At 32.8% G+C, this 19,598-nt stretch overlaps 2 protein-coding genes and 1 pseudogene across 4 annotated transcripts in view; 1 reads left to right on the top strand and 2 right to left on the bottom strand.

Annotated features, from left to right (window-relative positions):
- Positions 1 to 19,598, top strand: part of Runx2 (RUNX family transcription factor 2) — a 214,065-nt gene that overhangs the window by 8,261 nt on the left and 186,206 nt on the right. The window lies entirely within an intron of this gene.
- The window catches only part of Supt3h (SPT3 homolog, SAGA and STAGA complex component), a 458,490-nt gene that overhangs the window by 414,728 nt on the left and 24,164 nt on the right, over positions 1 to 19,598 (bottom strand). Inside the window, exon 2 of one of the 2 annotated variants that reach the window (XM_076860134.2) lies at positions 6,838 to 6,903. The exons of the other annotated variant lie outside the window; for it this stretch is intronic. Coding sequence (XP_076716249.1) covers positions 6,838 to 6,890 — 53 coding nt within the window. The 5' untranslated portion in view covers positions 6,891 to 6,903. The remainder of the gene's footprint in view (positions 1 to 6,837; positions 6,904 to 19,598) is intronic. 2 annotated transcript variants of the gene reach the window in all.
- LOC143401688 (eukaryotic translation initiation factor 1-like) lies at positions 9,565 to 10,071 on the bottom strand (annotated as a pseudogene).

Genomic DNA, 19,598 nt, shown 5'->3' with positions numbered 1-19,598 from the left:
CATATATATATATAAAAAAATCTTATTGAGACATATCCAAACCATTTTCTTAGCTATGAAATTAAGTCATGTGCTCCAACAAATAATGTAACACATTATTCTATATAAAGTATTTATTTATAAAGTAATCAATCATATTACATGTACAAAAGATAGAAAGATACTTTATATGATGAGACTTCATTAATACATGTAACTCAAGTTGGCTATCTTTATTTAAAACATTATTCAAATTCACGGTCAGCTCATTGCAATTTTTTCTTTTTAATACAAGAACATTTAACATCTTCAACTCTGCTTTAAAGGAAACTAAGAAAAATGGTCTTATTCATTATTATAAACTGACATATTTGTTCAAAAGTAGCTATAAAACTGTGATCTGAAAACTTATATACTCAAAATATAAAACGAACAAGAAAAATGCAAAAATACATGAAATAAAACAACTTCCAATAACAACATAACAAAAGGCCAACTTTGAGCTCAGAAGATATACATATGCTTTTTAAAATAAAAATTCAAACTTAAGCTTGCCTTCTGAACTGCTCAAATGAACAGAACAACTCAATGACTACAGAATTTTCTTCTAAATTGGCAACACTATAAAGAAATATCTAATTCCTAATTTTTCATTATGTGATACTTTCTTTAATCAAAGTACTATCATTTATTCTAAATTTGCTGAAAAGCCTTGACTATTGCATTTTTCCTGTACGTACCTCTTCCTTATCAATTATGATGTATCTTCAGCATTCAAAAGAAAAAACCTCCAAACTTTAAACTGAGTTTCAAATGCCTAATTAAAATCAATACATACAGTGCTACTTTTAAAATACTCATTTCTAGAAGGCTAGAAAATCTTATTAAAGCTGATGCATCTACACATAGAAAGCAACTTTTAGTAAGTTCTTTTGCTACGCCATAATGATCTGCTCCAGAAACTCAAGGGTACCTAAAACAACGAGCTACCTGTTCTAGCCATGCTTAGGAATGTGTCCAAATCATTTTTATTGATTTAACCTTTATAGGAATGCTACATATCCTCAGAGCAAAACATTTTGAATGTATTTATAATATGATACACTTCTGAGAAGCCATGAAAAAGAAAGCTAAAAACAAATCTAGACACCCCTCCACCCTTGGTTGTTATGGGTTTATTTTTATTTTAAATACTATCAGTGGACCTAAATATTGAATAATTCTACTTGGGAAAACTTATCTTGGCACCACTGTAAGTAGAAATAAAAATTTTTTTTGGAAAAAAGAAAGCGTATTTAAATAAATTCTAACTTCAAAGAATAAAAATCCTAACTTCACAATGATGTCACATATACAAATTTTGACATTATTCTAACTGTTCCTTCCATACCCTAATTATACTTTAATCATGGACCCTACAAGCATATCAAATTTATAGAATTTAGTCCTTACTGAATAAAAAACTAAGTTGTGTTTAGTTTACATTCTGAGAGTTTACAGTGAAAGTTCTGTGTAGACTATCTCTCTAGCTTTCTACAAGTGATACTTCACAAATGGCTATCATAGCCAATGCCTACGTTACGCATGTATGCCAAATAATTCACAGTATTATGCTTCCTCACATTATGGTTCATGATTCCTTAACTTGAACCTCACCTCTAAAGAAGCCCTACTTTCCTTTCACTGCAGACTGTTCTCTTAAAAAGGCAAACAGCTTTTGAGCATTTCCAGATGTAGCGCGCTCTCTCTCTCTCTCTCTCTCTCTCTCTCTCTCTCTCACACACACACACACACACACACACAATCATAGGCAAATTGTCAAAGAATTCTAAATCAATACAATGTAGCAAAATTGGAGTCACTACATATTAATTACTTCAATGACCACCCATAAGTTTAAAGAGCTACGGGTACTATACATCAAAATAAAAAACTTATGATTAGCTACAAAAGCACCGACTTCAGGTAGCTACCAGTAAGTAAAACAGCCAAGCTCATTTCAGTGTCAGACTATTTCAGTGTCTACTAAAATGGACTTTCCAAAGTTCTGACAATTCCTGAGCATGCAAGAATATGTAATTTTTTCAAATAATTAACATTTTTATTCTGGATAACATAAATTTGGATTTGACTACATTACTTTCATCTTGTCAATATTTTATATTAAATTTGCAAGCAGGCATGAGACTATGCTAAACTAAAATCAAATAATTTATATGCAGACTACTACTTTAAAGCTGGGACTAGGATGAGACACAAGAAGTATCTAAGGTATAAAATTTAAGGAAGCATACTCTTTCTTATACAACCCTCAAAAAGAAAATCTGTTTAAATTTTGTGCCTTAGGCACTTTGCTTGTCTTATTATAGTCCTAGTTCTGCTCTTATTAGTACAGACCATTTCATGAAACATATACTAAGCAGAGTAACACAAAACATAGAAACACAGGAATATAAGAATAATAAAAATTAAAAATATGACTTACGTGTCTATGATACTGATTTATATGTTCTATGTATGTACTTACATTTAAACACATTAAAAGAATAATATCACTACACATTCTAATCAGTAGTCAGATGGCGCAAATAGTTCAGATCTAATGACTTTAATCTCTATCATTAGTTATTTTAAGATCATACAAACAGCTCAGAAATTTTCTTTAAAAGTCTTTGCCAATAATATCTTTCAAAGTTAATCAAGTGGCTTTTTTACTTGACTATAACACTTCTCTTTTCTTTTGATACTTGGGATTGAACTCAAGGGAAGGGTACTCCCCACTGAGCCACATCTCCAGCCATTTTTTACATTTGATTTAGAGACAGGGTCTCACTAAGTTACTTAGCTTTTCTAAAAAAATTTAATTGAGAGAGTATGTTCCATTAAAGAGTTCACAGAGCTATACATAAATTGTATAATCCAATGGTATCTAAATATGGCTGATCAACTGAACTGCCTGAGAAATAGGCTTTGGGATAACAAATGAGGGAGGAAAAGCCTTGGGAAATTTTTTAAAAAGATGCCCAGATAAATTAGCCAATTTGGGGGTCAAGAGAAGGCGAACTTTTAATATGCCCTAAAATAAGGTAAAAGACAAGATGGATATACAAAAAAAAAAAAAATCAATTCCAAACTGTCTCCCCACTAAACATTTTAAAGCTTATTCACAAGAAATAGAACATTAATAGCTCCTTTCTTTCCTTCCCTTTCTTCTAGTAGAGATGTTAGTCATCTAACATTAGACTAATAACATTAATGAAGAAAATAAAGAAGGACAGATGATTCGGTAAGATGAACAAAGACAAAAACATCAGTATTTTTATTTCTTTAATAGGTTCAAATAGCTATTCTAAGTAATGATGAATCTACTCCAAAAATACAGTATTTTAAACTTTAATTGGGTTCATAGTCATATATTTTGAAAAATCAAAGTGCCTAACAAGACCTATGATTTTTACAGAGTACACTTCAGCTGAAACTGTACTTTGTTTTCATGTTAGTTTTTCCTTGTTGAGTGTTTACTGTGCCAGGTATTGTGATAAGACTTTTGTAAACATCACTTCCTTTAATTATCACGTCTCTTATATGAGGTAGGTACCATAATTATTTACAGATGAGGAAACAGAATGAAGTAATGAAACCTGCTCAAGGTCACACAGTTGAAGAGTTGACATTCAAACTCAAGCCTTTTAACCCTTAATTACTACTTCATAGTGTTACTCGTGACCTTAATGAAGTAACTTTCTAGTTCTCAATTTCATTGGCAAAAGTGTTAGTTGTGCAAAACATAATTACTCTAAAGCTTTTAAACTGACAAAATACCAAAAAAAAAGGAAATAATCTTTGTGTTTCTCAATTATTTTAACACACATCTTTAAGACTGATCAGAAAGAACCAAAGGAACTCAAGACAAAATAAAAGAATATCAAGGGAGCCCAGCACAGTGGTGCACACCTGTAATCCTAGCTACTCAAGGGGCTGAAGCAGGAGGATCCCAAAGTTGAGGCAAGTCTGGGCAACTTAATGAAGCCTGTGTCAAAATAAAAAAAGGCTGGAAATATAGCTAAGTGGTAGCACATGCTAGGTTCAATTCCCAGCACTACTCCCAACCCAAAACAGTATATGATCAGTGGATAAGATTTAGCTTAGGTTTGATTAGAAAGTGAAAATTTCAAGGAACTAAATCAGTTCCTAACCAATCATAATAATCTTATTCAATGTCCATACCACACAGCATATACTACAGGTGTATTGAAAATCCATTTAGAAGTTAAAAAATTAAACCTTAAACACCAAAAATTTATATGTTTCCTTATGTATGAAATTAAAATAATAATGATACAACAACGGACCCTGGTGTCAGTCAGATCTGGAGTCAAATCCCAGTTCTTATATTAATCTGTATTCCTAAACCAGAGTTATAGTATCTGTCCCACCTAAAATGTACCCCCACACTTATGCTAAGTGACCTATACAACCTTAATTTCTAATTATAATTTGTTAAATCCTTATTCATTTGTAAAATTCCTAAAGATTCACTAGTAAGTGAACCTTTTTCTTTGACTACCAAGAAGATACAAAATTCTAGAAACAAAACTTGTACAAAATTCTAGAAACGATCTTTGACAAGTACTATTCACCCCAATTTCATCCACAACAAATTCAACACTACTTTTGTAAACAATTCTCAGAGAAGCCACAAAAGAACTGTACCTACTTTTTACCCTGGTATAGAGTGAAATAAAGCTGTAAAATTATGTTTTTTCAGTCTATGTGGTTTTACTGAGAAAAGATGCCCTGACTAAAACCCCTAAGTGATAGTAGACAAACAAGACTTGTTACCAAGATAAAGAACTGAGGAGAAGAGAAAGCTATTTGGCGATCTACAAACATCAGCAGACTTCTCCAATCATTCTGCACCCACATTTAACTTGACAGACTATGTTTTAATGATCAAACCCAACAACTTTAAGAAGACTAGTAAGATACATTTACCAATTAAATGAACTCATATACAAGCGTAAAAATCAACATAACACTTTAGAAAAGGAAACATGTTGTTTTGATGAGAAATGTCCAGAGAAAAAGGTTAAAAGTGAGTTTGTCTTGACAACTTAGTAAGAAGTACAACTCAAGAGAAGGAAAGCAATGAAATGGGCAAACTACAGTATAGTTTTTGAAATAACTATGGTATAATAAGTTAAAAGTCTTCAGTAGTTGGGATATTAATACAAGTTAAATTCTAGTAGCCTACTTGACAATGGATGTAAGAAATTAGAAAAAGATGTAATTATAAATAAAAATGCAGAGTTAAGATAATGCATTGCCCTTAAAATAGGCTCCACAAATGCTCACACTTATTTCATCAGAAGACACTAAAGATGTAAGACAAAAAGTTTTGTGTACATCCAAAGTAGTCAATCGGGGAAGCAGAGAATACTATAAATTTCGGAACAGCATGGGTAGTAGTCATTAATATTGTATACAACAACTGAGACTGAACACAAAAAACATAGGGAAGTGGAAGATATTATAAAGAAATAAATAGGGGCTTGAGATATAGCTCAAATGGTAGTGCGCTTGCCTGGCATGCGTGAGGCACTGGGTTCCATCCTCAGCACCACATAAAAATAAAATAAAGATATGTGTCCACCTAAATCTAAAAAATAAACATTTATTAAAAATTATTTTTAAAAATAAATGAATAGAAGAATTTCACAGCAGAGTTATTAGGTGAGGGGAAAATAAGGAAAATGAGATTGTAGTCTAGATAGAACCGTGATGATACTAACAATTATGAGGAAAATGGGAAAGGGTAGGAAGAGTTTTCTTCTTTGTCATTAATAAAGTTGTGCTTAGAAAGAAAAAATTATATACAACAAAATCTCATTTTTTTTAATTATAAAGGGATGTGTGTATATGTCAGAGGGACCCCCAACAGTAAACAGTTAAGTTTAAGAAGTGGCAAGAAACAAGAAAACTTGTTTTTTATATATTTGCCAATATTTTTAATTTAAAAAATGACTACATATTACAACTTAAAAATTCAGTTAATAGTATGCTTTAATGTTTGAAAAGGTTATCTTTCCTAAAACCATACAAAAAGTTTGTGATACAGGGAACCATTTTTTCATTTTTACATGCTCCAGCTGTAAGAAATAGAACCAAAGACCGAATTAGAAACTATTTTTAAGTGGAGAAATTATTATCACAAAAACCACAGAATGTCATGGAACATGATAAACATAACAAGTGTTTTGATATTCTTTAAGCTTAAATCCCAATTATACAATTTATAAACTTGAGCAAGCTATTTAAACCCCGTGTCTAAATTTCCTCATCTACATACTATCACCTAGTCTGAAAGTTTTCCGTGAAAATTAAACAAAATGTAAAGTGCCTACATTCAATCTGACAATTATTTGAGTATAACCAACTTTCCAATCCTTAAATCCTTTTTGTTTATTGATTTAAAAAAAAAAAAAGACAGCGGAATGCATTACAATTCTTATTACACATATATACTACAATTTTTCATATCTGTTTGTATATAAAGTATGTTGACACCCAATTCGTGTCTTCATACATGTACTTTGGCTAATGATGTCTATCACATTCCACCATCCTTGCTAATCCCCTGCCCCCTCCTTTTCCCTCCCACCTCAATCCTTAAATCCTCTGAAATCTAAACTCAATTATTCATAATGTGGTCCCCAGGCCAGCAGCAGCATCATGTCCTGAAAGCTCGCTAAAACAAAGAATCTGAGGCCTTACCTCAGACTTTCTAAATCAGAATCTACAATTTAATAAGATCTCCAGGAAACAAAGTTTGAGAAGTCTGCTCAAAACAATACTCACCTATCAGAGTGTCCAATTTGTTTATTACCAGTCCCTGAAGTCATCTTCTTCATCTGTTACAGAGCTCTGACATTAAGAAAAGCACCAGGTTGTTTATTTCTAATTCCTAATTCTGGGGGAATCAAGAGACTTTTTTACAGAAAATTTTCATCTAATTCCATTTCCAAAAGGCAACTTTTCAAATCTGAAGATGATGCTCACATTCACCCACCTCCTCAGTATACCCATGACTGAACAAGAGAGTCCTCCTGTTGAGCAATGTCTTCAATAATTTGAGACATTCAGCAAATTATTAAGCTGCACAACAGTATTAAGAGCTACTCATCTATATTTCTTCATGTTGTCAATGATATCTCACCACTAACTCGTCAAATGCTATCGATTCCATGTTCTTGAGACAATATTTAGTAGCTTTGAAATAGCACATTTTGTGAGCCATAGCTACAGTGATTAAAACCATTTGGCTCCTAGTATTCATACTCTAGTAGCTCCCAAATCCTGTCTTTACAGAAGGGTCGCAGGTTTGAAGCCAGCTTCAGCAACTTAGCGAAGGCTGTAAGCAATTTAGTGAGACACTGTCTCAAAATAAGAAATAAAAAGGGCTAGGAATATGACTCAGTGGTTAAGCGCTCTTGGGTTCAATCCCTGGTACCAAAAAGAAAGAAAGAAAGAAATACTGTCTTAAATAATTCACTCTAGAAATTTAGAGAGCAGATGCTTCAAACTTCCACTGTGCATGTAGTTCCCCTTTGATATTCCACACTACTTGTTTACTAGTAAAATATTTTACAATCACAGTTGCCTATTCTTCACCCAGCTCTTCCAAGACAACTGACTGAATAAAACGAGAAATACTGAAGACAATATTATGTGTGAAGAATTATCAAGCCAGAGTATTCATATTTCCTTTATTTAGAGATTAAAGGCAATATGAAATAAATGTGACAAAGAAAACATCTGCTAGATTCAGCCATATACTAAAAGTTAGTCCATTAGAACCCCTAGAAACATCTTTTGAAAAAATTTCATTAAGATTACTTAGGCAGGGCTGGGGTTGTAGCTCAGCGGTAGCACACTTGCCTGGCATGTGTAGGGCACTGGGTTCAATCCTCAGCACCACATACAAATAAATAAATATATTGTGTGTCCATCTCCAACTTAAAAAAAAAAAAAAAAAGGACTACTTAGGCAGAACTTTTGATTACCTTATTTCTTATATTGGAAACTCCCTCATTTACTTGACCTAAAACTCCCCCTACCCATGCATTTGTTCTTGCTGTCCACTACTAATACAGGCTTGCCTTTAGCTGCAGATACACTTTATTACCCATTCATGCATTAATTACTCTTTTCCTTCTTCTCTCTGAACCTTCTTTTCATTGGTATACCATGAGCATCGCCCTACATTCTAAATTTATAGCAGAAAGTTTGTAGTTTTCTCTTTTAATATCACCTAGAATATTAACAATCAATTAAGCACTCAACCACTTTAGAACATATAACTATTAAGAGCCTATGCTTGCCACAAACACAAAATGCATTAAAAATTAAGAGTATCCAAAAAAGGCATTTAACTGGGTAAATAAGCTATGTATAAACCAACACTTTACTCTTAGCTAAGAAGGCTTAGAGAAAAAAATTTAAGTATGAAAGGTGAGTTTGCCTTTAAGACTCTGTGGAAGAGGAAAGCCACTTCAGAAATAAAAAATGTGATATACCAAGACTCAGAGCAAAGACAAGGGAGACAATAAAACAAGCAGAAAACAGACAATCTTAAAATCTTTTTTTTTCCCCCTGAAAACAAGTTTTATTTAAACAAGGGTTTAAAATATGTTACATAACATTAAAACCAGAAGGGAAAAAGAAAACAAAACCAGTTTATTACTTCACATGGCACTGGGCAGCTGTTGCTAGTGAGTTGCAGGTTCCTTTTTTTCTTTTTAAGTTGTAGTTGGAAACAATACCTTTATTTGTTTACTTTACGTGGTGCTAAGGATGGAACCAAGGTCCTTGCACATGCTAGGTGAGCGCTCTACCTCTGAGCCACAACCCCAGCCCAGTGAGTCACAGGTTCTATAGCTGCTACAGGACTGATAACATCAGTTTGGCATTTGTTCCCTTGTCAAAAGTTTAACCGATATTAAGATGGCCTCACTTTCTGTAATTTCGATACCCCTTAGCTAGAATATGTCTGATCACAAAGAAAACCTTGGTGGCAAGCCAGATGTCACAACCTCACTGGAAGGACAATGGCCTGAGTTCTGCCCACCTGGTCAGGTTAGATACCAGGGACTTTTTTTTTTCTTTCAACTACCAAAGGCCCCCTCTGGTGGTACAGCTGTCTTACCCCATCCTCTAGACTGTTGAGGTCATAACACTCTTAGGACAGGGGACTCTGTTGAGTGAAGAGTTTCTGGTCAGACACAACTAACTGATCTTGGGGATCTGGGCTTTGCTGAAACATCACATTATTACTTGTTTCAGGGTGGACATTGCCAGGCACCTATTGCTTGATCTCAAATTTTTAAGTGAGAGACTTTAAAACTAGACAGCATGGTTCTTTCCATTTTACTACAGGAAAAAGTTACTCTAGTCCAAGTTAAAAGCAGACCCCAAGTGGTTACATTATACAAGCTGTGAGGTTTTTAAACTTGTGACAAGGGACAGAAGGGAAATTCTACTCGTTGCAAGGAAATCCTCACTTAAGCTTCAGTGAGCCACAAGCACTTAAAACCAATGATCATCCTTAGCCAGTCCAACCTCTACAAGGAACTGGTGTATGTTCTTGCACTGGTCAGTCACCCTATAGCTGAATTATTTCTCCATATTCTTGATGTTCAAGTACCACTGGAGGCTAATTTATTCTTTTGTTTTGTTTTGTTTTGTTTTTAAAGAGAGAGAGAGAAAACTTTTTAATGTTTATTTTTTAGTTATTGGCGGACACAACATCTTTGTTTGTATGTGGTGCTGAGGATCGAACCCGGGCCACATGCATGCCAGGCAAGCGCACTACCGCTTGAGCCACATCCCCAGCCCTAATTTATTCTTAAATGCCTTCGCTGGTTTCTTTTTATTATAATCATCAGCAATTCCTTGGGCAATAGTAACTGTCTTCCTAACATTTCTCTGCTGAATTCTAATATGGAATATAATCTTCGGGCCAACAGGAAGGTCATCGCCCTTACTTGCATCAGCAAAGGGGTCAAAAGAGTGGAGGTTCTGGATAGTGGACATGTGATACAATTCACTTTCCTTGGTGAAAATGGCCTGTGGAAAAGACTAAACTCCTTAGCCTACCATTCAAGCTTCCCACATTGTGATACTAATTGATAGTTTAATCTATATTTCCTACAACCAAGTTCTATCTAGACACATTAAGCTATCAGTACCTCATCCTTGCTTTTAGGTCTTAATCATGCTGTCTCCCTTACTTGCAATGTTTCCTACCTATCCTCAGTACCACCCTCCCCCAAAATGTCTGTAGTATTAACACCTATCCTTGAAGAATGGCATTATTTTCACAAGTTTTCATCTCTTTAACTGAAATGTTTCCTAGGTCATGACAGATTCCCTCTGTATTCCCACAGTAGTACATCCGTAACTCTTCTCATACTCATCTCCATCTACCACATCATTTGGTCTCAGTTTCTCTCTATGTATATGTAAACATATATAATTCTAGGCTGGTGATTCTAGTATGATTAAAACTGCAAAACTCCATTTTTCTCTTGGGATTCTCTAAGAAAACCCAATAAATAAAATCAAATTTGAAAGGAGACTATTAGGCTGAAGAAGGGTTGACAGGGAGCTGGAACCTCACTCCCTTTCCTGAGCAGCCCCACAGGCATCTTCACAAAGCACAAAGAACACTAAACTACATACTCTATAAAAATGAACACTAAACTACACACTCCAAGACAACAAGAAGTGTACTTATTTTATTCACCTATAATCCATGTAAGAAGACAACACTGTAAAATCAGATATTCCTGGTGTCAAAGCCTACCTCTTCCTCTTACAAATTATTTTTTATTCAAATTTCTAATTTCTTTAAATTTAAATCCACAACTGTAAAATGAAAACAGCAAAACTTCTCATCGATGATCACATAATCACAAGATACAAAAGACATGCTGCATAGTACTGACAGCACAAGAACACAAGAATTCATTTTCTTTCTCTCTTCTGCTCACTTTCTTCCTACATCTAGTCAAATGCCTAACATACAAACGTTTCTTGAATTAATGAGCAGACAGATGAACAAATGAACCACAATGTCGAAGACTTAGAAAAGAGATTTGTTAACAGTTATAGGAGAAAGAAGAAAAAGACATGCTTAATACCACAAAAGAAAAAGGACAAAACTTTAAAAATAGCATTTATGGCTGGACAGGAAGAAAGGTGGTAGGTACTTCATAATTAAAAAAAAAAAAAAAACTGGATATGTTTCCAACTAAAATCTAAGTGTAAATTTGCTACAAAAAATGCCAAAACTAAAAACAAAATTATTTACACACATCATATTAAGGCTTTAGTATTTATATCATGTCTGGCTAATATCTAAACTCAAATTACATACACCAGTTTAAAATTAAGACATATAGCAAATTACAGTGAGAAATTATAAGTTTTTAAATGAATTCTATTTCACTGATTTATGTGTAATTGTTAAGGAATAATGTTTCAATTTTCTTTTTAAAATGTATTTCCATGTTTCTCAAGTTACAAATGTAAAGTTCTACAGCTGTATTTAAAATCTCTTGATGGTAGATGTACACAAAAGAAATAACTCAACCTAAATCACTATTATACATAATAAACCCCCAAAAAATAGGCATGTATCATTACTGGAAGATAACTTTGAGAAAAACAAAAGTTCGGAGCTGGGGTTGTGGCTCAGTGGTAGAGCGTTCACCTAGCCCGGGCGAGACACTCCATTTGATCCTCAACACTAGATAAAAATAAATAAATAAAATAAAGGTATTGTATCCAACTACAACTAAAAAACAAAGTTCACCCTTTAATATTTTTTAAAATCAGTTAATAAACATAAATGCAACAAAGTGTTCCATTCTTTCCATACATTTTTAAACTCTGGCATCCTTAGTAAGGCTAGTCTATGAAAGCAAAATAAAAAGAAATACAAGTAAAAGAAACACAATAAATAAAGAAACACAATACTATGGGGCTGTATCTTCAATAAAAGGCTGAAATTCAAATGAATAACTTTATGTATAAAATAATAGGATATAAACAAAAATTTCACTTCATCAGAACAACAAGGTTAAAGAATGATTTACCAGATTTGATTCTAAAATGTGACTGTAATAGAATGTTTTTCATTTCACTAAAAAAAAAAAAAAAAAATGTGAAATCTCTTCTCATTACCTATATGAAGACTAAAAATTAGTATGTTAGGGGCTGGGGCTGGGGCTGGAGTTCAGTGGTAGAGTGCTTGCCTAGCAAGCATGTGGCACTGGGTTTGATACTCAGCACCAATAAAAATAAACAAAATAAAGGCATTCTGTCCATCTACAACTACAAAAAGTATTTTTAAAAAATGATATTATTTACCAAATAATTCATACTTCAAAAGAAGATGTCTATTTCAGTAAAATGCTCTATGTCTAGATATTGGTAAATGGTTTTACATACATATTTCACACACTGAAATTTGAGAACAACTGCATTAGAGGACTTGTTTTTGAAGTCATATGTTGTTTCATTGGTTTTCATCAATTTGCCAGTCTTTATATTTCATCAATAAAATTATAATATTTCAGTGTAACCTATGAAATACTCTCAAGTTTGACCAACAGGTCATCTGTCAGTAACATAAAAAAGGCAACGATGATTGTTTAATGTACTATTCCATTTGCTTGGATAATCAATTCATGTTATCACTATTCTATTGTATTGGAAACTCATTCCTTCTATGACCTCTAAAGCAAAAGATCCTTGCTTCAAAAAAACTAATTTCAAGTAGAAGTAGAAGGTGGCTCAAACACAAAATTACTGTTTTCAAAGGTTTTATGTCATAGGTAAAAAAAATCTGAACTGAAAAATGCAATTAAAAATAATCCTGCTACCTATGTAAAGGTATATATAATTAAATCAAAGGCTTTTAGGGCGCAAATCTGTAAAGTACAAGAATTTACTACAAAAACAACAGCATTTTGGGGAACTAATAATGTTATTGCTAAATGAATTAGAATTCAAAGCTACATGAAATTAGAAATTCTGTTTGTTGGTTTCATTCACTGCCATATTTCCAGAGCCAATCAAAGGTACTTGTTGAATGAATAAACAAAAAGCATTAGATTCTAATACTACAATACTATTGTATAAAAAGATTAGCATACAATACAAATTTGTTTTTCTAGAACCAATGTGGTCTGCCAACAAATACTAGTTAAGAAATGTTTGTTTCAAGGCTACAATGAGAAGTAAGACAGTAAGACGTCTGCACCACAATGTAAACCAAATGCATTAGGTGCTGGGGATGTAGCTCAGTGGCAGAGGGCTTGCCTAGCATGTGTGAGGCACTGAGTTCCATCCTTAGTACCACATTAAAAAATAAATAAACAAATAAATTTTAGAAAGGCATTCTGTCCATCTACAACTACAAAAAATTTTTTTACAAAGGTGATTCTAATACACAACACTTAATTATACTTGTAGCATAAGAAAACATCTCAATGAAGTAGGAAACTGATATACATTCTGGCTAAAGATACTTATCTCACAGATCAGTCACAGTTCCCAAACTGGCTATGCTGAGTAGCAGTACTTTAGATTACATATTAAGAGTTGAAATGAAAGGGAAAAATAGGGGAAAAACTAACTTTGAAGTAAAGAATAATTTGTAAAAATAATGTCTGGCTTCTGAAAAGTGATTTTCTTTAAATACATTTTTAGTTGTTGATAGACCTTTATTTTATTTATTTATACGTGGTGCTGAGAATCGAACCCAGTGCCTCAGACATGCCAGGCAAGTGCACTACCACTGAGCCACAGCCACAGCCCAAAAGTGGCTATAATTATACCACTGTGTCTTTTAACAAAAAGTTATGAAACACGAAAGCAACAAAAAACAAAGTTTAATGTTTTTTGGGTCAGGTAAATGTCCATTTTTGATTATGAAATTTAAGACATCCCAGTAATTACTAATTGAAATCATTACATTTTCAAAGCAGTTTATAATAGCTGAACACAGAAATGCACATAAAAAAATTAAGGTCTGTATGTCTGTATGTCCTTGCCCATCATTTTAAAGTGAGTTCAATATTGCAGTGTCATCTCAAATATAAAAGTAAAATAAAGAATTAAATATGTGCTGGCAGTTTAAAAAGTGAGAACAAGAGAGGAATAGTCAACACCAATTACAGCAATTTCTAAAGACACTTTGATTTCTATTCCATCTAAGTGATATACTATTCAGATTCCTTTGCTTCTAAATAGCAGATATTTGGTCCTACAAGAATATACTAAAGTTTGGGGCTGGGGATGTGGCTCAAGCGGTAGTGCGCTCTCCTGACATGCGCGGGGCGCTGGGTTCAATCCTCAGCACCACATAAAAATAAAAAAGATGTTGTGTCCACCGAGAACTAAAAAAAATAAGTATTAAAAAATTCCCTCTCTTTAAAAAAAAAAAAAAATATATATATATATATATATATATATATATATACACATATATATATACACACTAAAGTTCAATTCTATCTGTAATGCTATAAAATCTAATTTTAAAAGTATAAATATTTACATAGAGCTCTGCACAGAACACTATGTAAATGATTTACACGTATAATCTGATTTAATTCACACCCAAGAACTCAGATGAATGATGTTATTTGGATTTCATAAATAAGTTTCAGAGATATTTTAAAATAGAATAGGACTCATTTGTATTTGTAAACTTTCAGTATCCTTCCTTTCACAAACCATGTATATTATATATAATTTTTATTTTTAGGGGGTTTTTTCATATATATTATAATTTTCTAAGGAAGCAGTAAAGAGGTGCCAAGTAAATCAGAATTCTAAATATAGAATGTAGCACCTAAAACTGTTTTTCATAAGGCTAAGATGAAAAAAATAAAGTTAGTGTAATGAGAATACTGGGATGTTAAACTTTATTTCTAAAGTTAATAATAAAGAAGAAAAAATTTACCTAAGATAATACATTAAAATGTTCAAAGTCTTAAAAAAAAATAAGAAAAAGACCAAAACAAAGCAGTCATTTGAATTTCTAATATGGGCACCATATAAAGATTACCCATGCCCCAAGGGCACTTAACCACTGAGCCACATCCCCAGCACCTTTTATTTTTTCATTTCTGAGAGAGGGTCTCAGTAGGTTGCTCACACCCTCATTAAACTGCCAAGGCTGGCTTTAAACCTTCAGTCCTCCTGCCTCAGTCCCCAGAGCCACTGGGATTACAGGGGTGCACCCTCACACCCAGCTACTTTGAAGTCTTTTAACCTCTTTTCAACTGCAGCCATTCCCATGGAGGTTGTCCTTCTAATATGCTACCCCACTATTATCACAACTTCCTGGTCATTGTACAAAAACAACACTTAACAGGCATCTACTAGGTATTAGGCACTGTAAAACAAGAAAAAATCCCTGTAATTCTATTTCAGAAAATATAAATAAATAAAATAAACCACCATAAAATGAAGAGTTTTACAGGAGTAGCACAAAATGCCAAACACATAAAGTTAATTTTACAATACCAGAAAGGTCAGAGAAAACTTCCTGGAGGATATGTCCAAGATGATACATCTACTTTCTGTTAATTTCATATTTTTCTAGTTCTCCTAAATACTACTGATATTCTACCTCCTTTTTACTTCACTGAAATCTCTTCTTCTTCTTCCCCCATTTTTCTCCAGGTCAATAAACCCCATTGTATTTTTTATCCCATCCCTCCCTACCACACTAGGCTCAGTGATCAGAATCACCAACACCTCAAGTTCAATAACCTTCTTCTACATCTGTCCTTCAAAAAAAAAAATTTTTTTTTTTGTACCAGGGATTGAACTCAGGGGCACTCAACCACTGAGCCACATCCCCATCCCTATTTTGTATTTTATTTAGAGACAGGGTCTCTGAGTTGCTAAGTGTCTTGCTTCACTGAGGCTAGCTTTAAACTTGTGATTCTCCTGCCTCGGCCTCCCAAGCTACGGTGTGTCCTTCCAATTTTTTGAATCAATCTAATCATCTATTTCTGAGCTTTGTGCCCAGCAGCTAAGCACTGCTATAGAAAACTATACAACCTTACTGTTGACATCCTATTAGTTCCAAGAGATGACTATGCTCAGCTGAACCCTTAACAACTTATGCAACACTTACCATATTTCTAATTAGCTTTCTCTCCCTAACTCTACTCCTGGCATTACAAACCTTCACCACTCTCAAGCTTCCCTATCTCCTTTCTTTGCCAGAGGCCTTGCCTAATTCTTCAAAATGGTATGAAGAGTAATTAGGCATAATTAAAAATTATCATTACTTCAGACCTTCTATACAAGCTTTAAAAAAAATTATATAGAACTAATCCAACAATCTAAGTAAAAGTCCTAACATTATTTCACTCAAAAGAGATTAAATAACATAAAACTAATGAATTTATATTTAGTACCTGACAATCTCAGCCTTTGAAAATAAAACAAAAGAAATTGAGAAACAAGCAACTCAACTTTCAAAAATGCTATTAAGATCAAGTAATTTTTTTTTCAGAAAATAAAGTATGTCAGATTTTCCTACCTTATGACTCTTACTTTAGAAATGACCTAATACATTTGATTAATAGTCTAGAGTAGACTGTGGGAGCAGCATTTGAAAAGGGAGAAGGTGAAACACCGCAGCTCCCAGTCTATCATAAACTAAAAACCTGACACGACAGCAACAAAATTAGTAGCTGCAATGAAACAGAAAACATAAAAACTATTCAAATATACAAATTCAAATAAAATGGCAAAGTAGGACAACTTATCATAGAAGCAAAGTACATTTTATGTCTCTATGATGTCTTGGATAGAGCATCTCATAAGTGGAATGGACTATAGTGCAATTATACCTGTTACTCTTTCTGTAAGTAGTTTAAAAATGTCCACAATCTACTCTAGAAATATTTGCATTAAAATGGCCCAAAAAAAACCTGATCACAAAATTATGTTTATAAAATAAATGTATTTATTCTCTATGAAATTAGACATCAATATATAATTTATTAGAATGCAGTTTTACATTCCTATTAAAAAATTAAACTTGCATCTTATTTCCAACCATGTCCACCATTTAATAAGAAGACAATGACTGTATGTTTTAAAATTAAGAATAAGTTGGCTGAGTTTTATATACTGCAGTCACAGCAAAATTCTACATCTGAACAAGAAAAACAAATATTAAAGAAAATTGAGAAGATTTTCAGTCTCTAATCATAAACTGGTAAACCAACTCACTCATTAGTTAGTTGTTGTTGCTGTTTGTATCCAGTGTTATTTCAAATAAACTTTCTAAATGTAAAATTACTTCATTAATCAACTTTAAAAGTAAAATGAATTGCGAAGACCAATGTCTAAAATTTGAGTATATAACAAAAATCAGAAAAAGAAAAGAAAAATGAAACTGTTTAAAATGTGCACTTAAGAATTTGTTTTGGAACTTGATGAAATAATTTCTAAAAATTCAACTGGAGGAATAAAAATAAAAGTCCAGAAATATTTTTAAAAGAAAGCTTATGTGGATTAACTTGAACTGTAATATCAAATATTAAAACATATTAAGAAGCTATAATAACTAAAATAATGTAGTACTGGCAAGGGGATAGAAAATTCAATGGAACAAAGCAGAAAAGTCAAAAGTAATAATTTATTATCTGATAAAGGTAGAATTTCAATTTAGAGGGGAAAGAAAGGCTTATGTAATTTGTGGTGGTTAAGACCACCGGCAAATCAATTTAAAATAAAACTGTTTAAACTTGGAACCTTCTTGACATCATACAACAAAGGGATCAAATATTAAACTATACAAACTAAAAATATAAAATATAAAAGAATATGGACATATGTATCAAAATTGAGGATAGGACTTAAGGTCTAAGGCAGAAGCAACAAGATATATAAAACTGATTAAACTACATTAAAAACAAAATCTCACAAATTTAAGAATCATGATAGAGACTGGGGCTGTGGCTCACCTAGCATGTGTGAGACACTGGCTTAGATCCTCAGTACCACATAAAAATAAATAAATAAAAATAGCAGGGGTTGGAGTTGTGGCTCAATGGTAGAGCACTTGCCTAGCATATATGAGGCTCTGGGTTCAATTCTCAGCACCACATATAAATAAAACTTAAAAAAAAATAAAGGTTCACTGACAACAAAAATATTTTTAAAAAAATAACAGCAGATGGAATAAAAAATTTTTTTTAATTTAAAAATATAAAAAATAAAGAATCACAATAAATAAACCTTAAGGAAACCAGAAGATTGGTGAAAGATGCCATATATAATCAACAAAGAGTTAAAGTCTCTTAATCTATTAGAAGTCATTAATAGGGGTTGGGGTTGTGGCTCAGCGGTAGAGCACTCACCTAGCATGTGTGAGGCCCTGGGTTCGATCCTCAGCACCACATAAAAATAAATAAATAAAATAAAGGTATTGTGTCCAACTACAACTAAAAAATAAATATATAAAAAAGTCATTAACAAGCAATAGGAAAAAATAAGTACTTGGTAAAACTATGCTAAGAATATGTAGAACCTCAAAATAAGAAATATAAATGGCCAAAATATTTGAAAACTCAGCAATCAAAAGATTTTAAACACATGTTCCTACTGTTAAAGTGATAGTGATGGAGAGATGGAGGGAGGTGCTCCTATAATGTGATATAAACGTAAATCAATTCAACATTTTTTAATCTTTATTTACTTATTTTTTATGTGGTACTGAGGATTGAACCCAGTGCCTCACTCATGCAAGAAAAGTGCTCTACCATTGAGCTATAACCCCAGCCCATCAACTTTTTTTTTAATATTTTTTTAGTTGTAGTTGGACACAATACCTTTGTTTTTATTTATTCTTATGTGGTGCTGAGGATTGAACCCAGCGCCTCACATGTGCTAGCGGGGTGCTCTACCACTGAGCCACAATCCCAGCCCCATCTATTCAACTTTCCTAGAAGAAAAACTAAGACGTTATGGTATCCGAAAAGACTTAAGATTCAAAAATTCTTCTTCTAAGAATTTAATACAGTTATCAAGATTATATCATTTTTAATAATATTGAGAAACTGAACATTATCTAATGATTCAACAAGGAATTAATAACATGATAGATATTCCTACAGTGAAATAAAGTCACATAACAGAAAATTGTTCATGATATATTGAGTATAGGGAAAAAGGCAGATATTACAAAAGGACAGTAATGATTAAAAGTTTCTAAGAACTTTTAAAAAATCAACTCACACACCTCAAATGTAGGATACTCCTTTCTAAAGGATTCTAGACAGATTTTATGTTTTTTTGCTTATGAATATGAAGATCTTATAACCTTTTCTGAGTTAGGTAACTCATTTAGTAGGTGTCTCAGTTTTCTTGAATGAGAGGCTTCCACATATTTATTGAGACTTCCTGAGCTAATCAAAAATTGACTACAAAGTTCTCGAAAGACAAACACTCACATACACACAAATAATCTCCTCTATGCAAAGATCTCCAACAAAGTTCTCTGTGAAAAAATACAAAAG

The sequence above is a fragment of the Callospermophilus lateralis genome, chromosome 6 (genome assembly GCF_048772815.1).
Source record: "Callospermophilus lateralis isolate mCalLat2 chromosome 6, mCalLat2.hap1, whole genome shotgun sequence".
NCBI classification, from domain to species: Eukaryota; Metazoa; Chordata; class Mammalia; order Rodentia; family Sciuridae; genus Callospermophilus; species Callospermophilus lateralis.
This window is presented reverse-complemented; position numbering and strand designations above follow the sequence as displayed.